This window comes from Rana temporaria, chromosome 12 (assembly GCF_905171775.1).
Source record: "Rana temporaria chromosome 12, aRanTem1.1, whole genome shotgun sequence".
NCBI lineage: Eukaryota > Metazoa > Chordata > Amphibia > Anura > Ranidae > Rana > Rana temporaria.
In genome coordinates this window covers 137,796,943-137,802,942 of record NC_053500.1, presented here as the reverse complement: position 1 = coordinate 137,802,942, position 6,000 = coordinate 137,796,943, and the positions used below count along the sequence as shown (strand labels likewise).

General features: G+C 48.5%; 1 protein-coding gene across 1 annotated transcript; it reads left to right on the top strand.

The window, feature by feature from the left end:
* On the top strand, nucleotides 1-2,019 carry LOC120918993 (E3 ubiquitin/ISG15 ligase TRIM25-like). Its single transcript, XM_040330924.1, has 2 exons — nucleotides 1-296; nucleotides 400-2,019. Exon 2 carries the CDS (start codon nucleotides 406-408, stop codon nucleotides 1,951-1,953), a length of 1,548 nt encoding a protein of 515 aa, XP_040186858.1. The 5' UTR covers nucleotides 1-296; nucleotides 400-405; the 3' UTR covers nucleotides 1,954-2,019.
* Nucleotides 2,020-6,000: the final 3,981 nt, after the last annotated feature.

The following is a 6,000-nucleotide window of genomic DNA, read 5'->3' as shown; positions in this document are numbered from 1 at the left end:
TCAAACAATTTCTGACTGCTGGGAGGAAAGCTGGAATCTTGCTGGAAGCAGCAGAAATCAAAGGTTCAGCTTTGGGGAGCCTCTGATAAAAGAGGGAGAGATCTGAAAGAGACAACAAAAGAGCGGTGGGACCATTGTTTGGATTGATACAAAGGAAATTATCGTCTGCAGACGTGTTCACACCCTTGGATTGTGTTAAAGGCATCCAGAGCTGCTACAACGTAACGTGGATCAAACTGTGTTTGAAATTGTGAAACATTTCAGATCCTCTAGAGTGAGGACTGGTTTTTGAAAAGGTAAGCTGGACAAGTGGGGGATTCAGTGCATTTTCTGTATATTATTCCCGGTTTCCTGTTTAACAAATAGAACAAACTTTCGGTTTCATTTCTCCTCCTGCAGGCTACAATGGCTTCTGCTGATATGAAGGACGATCTAAGCTGCTCCATCTGTCTGAACATTTATATGGATCCAATAATGCTGAGATGTGGACACAACTTCTGCCGGGAATGTATTAACAAGGTGCTGGACACTCAGAAGGCGTCTGGACTTTATACCTGTCCGGAGTGCAGAGAGGAGTTCCAGGAGCGACCTGTATTGTATAGCGCAAGAGCTCTACGGAACCTAGCAGAGAAGTTCCTAGTTTCTCAGCCCAATCAGGAAGATACGGGAATCTATTGTACTTACTGTGTGGACTCCCCTGTACCGGCTATAAAATCCTGCCTACACTGTGAAAGTTCTCTGTGTGCCAAACATTTGAGAGTCCATGCCAAGTCACCAGAACACGTCTTATCTGATCCCACCAACTCCCCGGGGAACAGAAAATGCTCCATCCATAAAAAGATTGTGGAGTATTTCTGCACCGAGGAAAGGGTTTGTATCTGTGTTTACTGTATTGCTGAGGGAGAACACAAAGGACACCCGGTGGAGAAGCTGGATGAGGCCTCTGAGAAGAAGAAGGAGAAGCTGAGGAAAGATCTGGAGATGATGACCTCAAGTAAAGCATGGGCTGAGAAACAAGTCCGGAGTCTGGAGGAACGTAAAACAGATGTACAAGAAAAGGCAGCCGGTGTAATAGAGAGAGTCACTGTCCTGTTCAGAGATGTCAGGAGAGAGCTGGAAGAAGTTGAGAAGAGAGTCCTGAGTGAGGTCTCCATGGAGACAGAGAAGATCTCACAATCTCTGTCCAATCTAATCCAACATCTGGAGATACAGAAGGACGAGTTGTCCAGGAAGATGAGTCACATCGAGGAATTGTGTAAAACCGCCGACCCAATGATCGTCCTGAAGGATCAGAACTCCGATAGAGAGGAGATCTGTCCTACCGAGCAGGAGGATAATATGGAGACAATGATTCCGAGGGAAGGTGATTTCCATGAGGATCTCATTACAGATCGATTAAACAAAATATCTGAAATCATGAAATATATTCACACCTGGATACAGCAACCAGAAGGAGTTTTACTTGACAGGGAAACAGCTGCTAACAATATACAGGTTTCAAGGGCTTTTAAAACTGCATCTTGGTCAGCAGTAGCATTAAATCACCCAGAAAGTCCCAAAAGATTTGACAACAATCAGGTTCTAAGCAGGAGAAGTTTTTCTTCAGGGCGGCATTGCTGGGAGGTGGACACGAGTAATTCGAATAGCTGGAGAGTCGGGTTGTGTTATTCTAGTATGGACAGGAAATCGTGTATTGGGGAGACTACAGATTCCTGGTGTTTACGAAGGTATAATCATGAATATAATAAGATGCATGGAAATAAATTTATGCCACTTCTTCATACACCTACCATCCATAAATTCAGAATTTTGCTGGATTATGAGGCCGGGCAGATCTTATTTTTTGAGCTGAGCGACCCCATCAGACCCCTCCAGACATTCACCATAACCTTCACCGAGCCCCTCTATCTTGTGCTCGCTGTGTGGAATGGATCAATGACAATTACCAACTAGGAATATATTTTTTTGCTGTATATTCTGTACAGTCAAGCCGTGTACACACCATCGGTTTGTCCAATGAAAACAGACCGATGGACTGTTTTCATCGGACAAACCGATTGTGTGTGGGCCCCATCGGTCTTTTTTCCATCAGTGTTAAAAAATAAAACATGTTTAAATTTTTCCTATGAATAGAAAAATCCGATCGTCTGTGTGGAACTCCATCGGAGAAAAAACCATGCATGCTCAGAATCAAGTCGACGCATGCTCGCAAGCATTGAACTTAATTTTTTTCGACTCGTCACCGTGTGTAGGCTCCATCTGACCTGCACAGTGTGTGGGGACCGCCCTGTCATCCGCCGGCTCAGCGGGGATCAACGGAGCGATCCCCGCTGAGCAAGCGGAGGTTCACGGGGCGGATCATTACTGATCCGCCCCGTGTGAAAGGGGCCTTAGTGGTGACATTTATCCAGTGCTGAAAAATGTGTGTACAAGCCCTAAGGGGTGTTTTTTATTACGTTTCATGGCCCCAGGCATGTTCTTGGCAATTCAAATGTGTTAAATTCAGAACGTACGTATTTTATGTTTTTAGTTTAAAGTAAAGGAAACAACCAAGTAGTATGTAAAGTGCTGTAACCCCCAGCAACCAATCATCATTCACCTCTTATTCTACCAAAAGGTTCTGACCTGAAAAGAAGTGAGATTTGATTGGCTGATAGAGGTTGTGGAATTTTAAACATTATTATTACTTTGACTATGCTGCTTTTGCATCTTAGCCAGGTGAGAACTATACTTTACAATTCACCAAATATTCTATTTTATACAATTAATGTGTTTCTGTGATGTTATTACAGAGGAGATGTGTAACTTGTCATTGTAAAAATAAAATAAAATTCTCTGTGATTATTGTTATTTATCTTTTGTATGTAATAAATACCTGTCATGTACACACAGTGAGGTCTGCTGTATAATAGACTGTGTCATAGGTTTTGATTGACAGCAGCGGGATCCAATGGCTGTGCTGCTATCAATCTAGCCATTCAAGAGCCAGGACCCCCTGGAGAGAGGGACAGCGCGTCCCCGCCATAGGGAAATCGGGGCTTTGGTAAGTAAAACATAGGATGCATTAAAGGGGTTGTAAAGGTAAAAGTTTTTTTACCTTAATGCATCCTATGCATTAAGGCAGGGGTGGCAAACACAAGGCCCGCGGGCCGAATCCGGCCCGCCAGACCTTGCCATGTGGCCCGCGCCTCCGTGATCCGAACGGGTCGATCCGCGGAGCGCACCGCTGCCTCGGCCTTAGGAAAGGCATCGGCTTCGGCCTAGCTCCGGAGCGGTCGGCCATCTTGGTACACCCAGCGGCGTCGGCTGCCTAGGTCCCGCCTTCTGGAGCCTGCAGCTCCTATGATGGACGTCCCGGAGATCCAATCCTGGGATCGCGGGACGTGTGACATCCATCATAGGCCCCCGCAGACTCCAGAAGCCTCCTTGCAAGCCTACTCCAGTCCACACCATGCACTGTAAAGATCCCGGCCCCCTCCTCTCTGCCAGTGCCCCCCCCTTCCTCTCTGCCAGTGCCCCCCCCCTTCCTCTCTGCCAGTGCCCCCCCCCTTCCTCTCTGCCAGTGCCCCCCCTCCTCTCTGCCAGACCCCCCCCCCTTCTCTCTGCCAGACCCCCCCTTCTCTCTGCCAGACCCCCCCTCCTGTCTGCCAGACCCCCTCTTCTCTCTGCCAGACCCCCATCTTCTCTGTCAGCTCCCCATGTGGCAAGTGACAATCTGCAACGTGTGGCAGGTGACTTGGCAAGTGACAATCTACATCTGGTGACAGGCGACATGGCAAGTGACACGCTGAATCTGGTGACAAGGAACCAGTGGCAAGTGACACGCTGAATCTGGTGACGGGATGGATTGTACGTGACACACTGAATCAGGTGACGGTGGCAAGTGACACGTTGAATCTGGTGGCAAGTGACACGCTGAATCTGGTGGCAGGTGACGGTGGCAAGTGACACGCTGAATCTGGTGACGGGATGGATTGTACGTGACACACTGAATCAGGTGACGGTGGCAAGTGACATGCTGAATCTGGTGACAAGGAACCAGTGGCAAGTGACACGCTGAATCTGGTGACGGGATGGATGGTAAGTGACACACTGAATCTGGTGACAGTGGCAAGTGACACGCTGAATCTGGTGGCAAGTGACACGCTGAATCTGGTGATGGGATGGATGGTAAGTGACACACTGAATCTGGTGACAGTGGCAAGTGACACGCTGAATCTGGTGACAGTGGCAAGTGACACGCTGAATCTGGTGGCAAGTGACACGCTGAATCTGGTGGCAGGTGACGGTGGCAAGTGACACGCTGAATCTGGTGGCAGGTGACGGTGGCAAGTGACACGCTGTAAAGTAGAAATTTTGTACTTTCATTCTTGAGAGTAGGTGCGTAAATTGGGGCAGGCTTGTAGGGGCCCCATAGCATTACTTTGCCCAGGGGCCCATGATGCTATTAATATGGCCCTGCAGGTAGGTGAAGTCAGTGTATGTCAGGTAGGTCTATGTATGTCAGGTAGGTCCATGTATGTCGGGTAGGTGAGGTCAGTGTATGTCAGGTAGGTGATGTCAGTGTATGTCAGGTAGGTGAGGTCAGTGTATGTCAGGTAGGTCCATGTATGTCAGGTAGGTGAGGTCAGTGTATGTCAGGTAGGTGAGGTCAGTGTATGTCGGGTAGGTGAGGTCAGTGTATGTCAGGTAGGTGAGGTCAGTGTATGTCAGGTAGGTCCATGTATGTCAGGTAGGTGAAGTCAGTGTATGTCAGGTAGGTCCATCTATGTCAGGTAGGTGATGTCAGGTAGGTGAGGTCAGTGTATGTCAGGTAGGTCCATGTATGTCAGGTAGCCCATCCCATTATATCCCACCCCACCATACCTCATCCCATCTCATTCCATAATAAATAGTGGACACATAGTCTTATAGATACAACCGGCCCTTTGAGGGCAACCATACTGCTAATGCGGCCCCCGATGAATTTGAGTTTGCCACCCCTGCTTTAAAAAGTGATCCATGGTTGATTGCTTTTCAGAGGAGCAGTAGAGCAGTGGCTGCCAGAAATTCAGGGGGTGATACTGCTGCCTCATGAATCCCCCCTTTTTATAGTCAAATGGGGATTTAGTAGGAAAATACTGTGCCACTGCCAAAGTGTTTGGCTAGCAGTGGCTGTGTGGGCCCCATTCACTGAATTCAGGTTAGGTAGCAGTACTGTCCCCCAAATATGGTGGGAGGTCTAATTTTAGCCATGGCATTTGTACAACCCTGCTGCATGCTATCTTTTTGGTGGGTGGTAAAGGGCGGTAAAAGCTCAATAGGCTGTTTTTACTGCCCCCATCAGTGGCGGCTGGTGCTCAAATTTTTTTGGGGGGCGCAAACAAACAAAAAAACATCAATTGCAGCCTCACTGTGCCATCAAAAGTGCCATGCCATCAAACGCAGCCACTGTGCCCAGCAATTGTCACCACTGCACTGTGCCCAGCAATTGTCACCACTGTCCCCAGCAATTGTCACCACTGCACTGTGCCCAGCAATTGTCAGCACTGTGCCCAGCAATTGTCAGCACTGTGCCCAGCAATTGTCACCACTGCACTGTGCCCAGCAATTGTCAGCACTGTGCCCAGCAATTGTCAGCACTGTGCCCAGCAATTGTCACCACTGCACTGTGCCAAGCAATTGTCACCACTGCACTGTGCCCAGCAATTGTCACCACTGTACCCAGCAATTGTCACCACTGCACTGTGCCCAGCAATTGTCACCACTGTCCCCAGCAATTGTCACCACTGCACTGTGCCCAGCAATTGTCACCACTGTCCCGAGCAATTGTCAGCACTGTGCCCAGCAATTGTCACCACTGCACTGTGCCCAGCAATTGTCAGCACTGTGCCCAGCAATTGTCAGCACTGTGCCCAGCAATTGTCAGCACTGTGCCCAGCAATTGTCACCACTGCACTGTGCCAAGCAATTGTCACCACTGTACCCAGCAATTTTTATCACTGCACTGTGCCCAGCAAT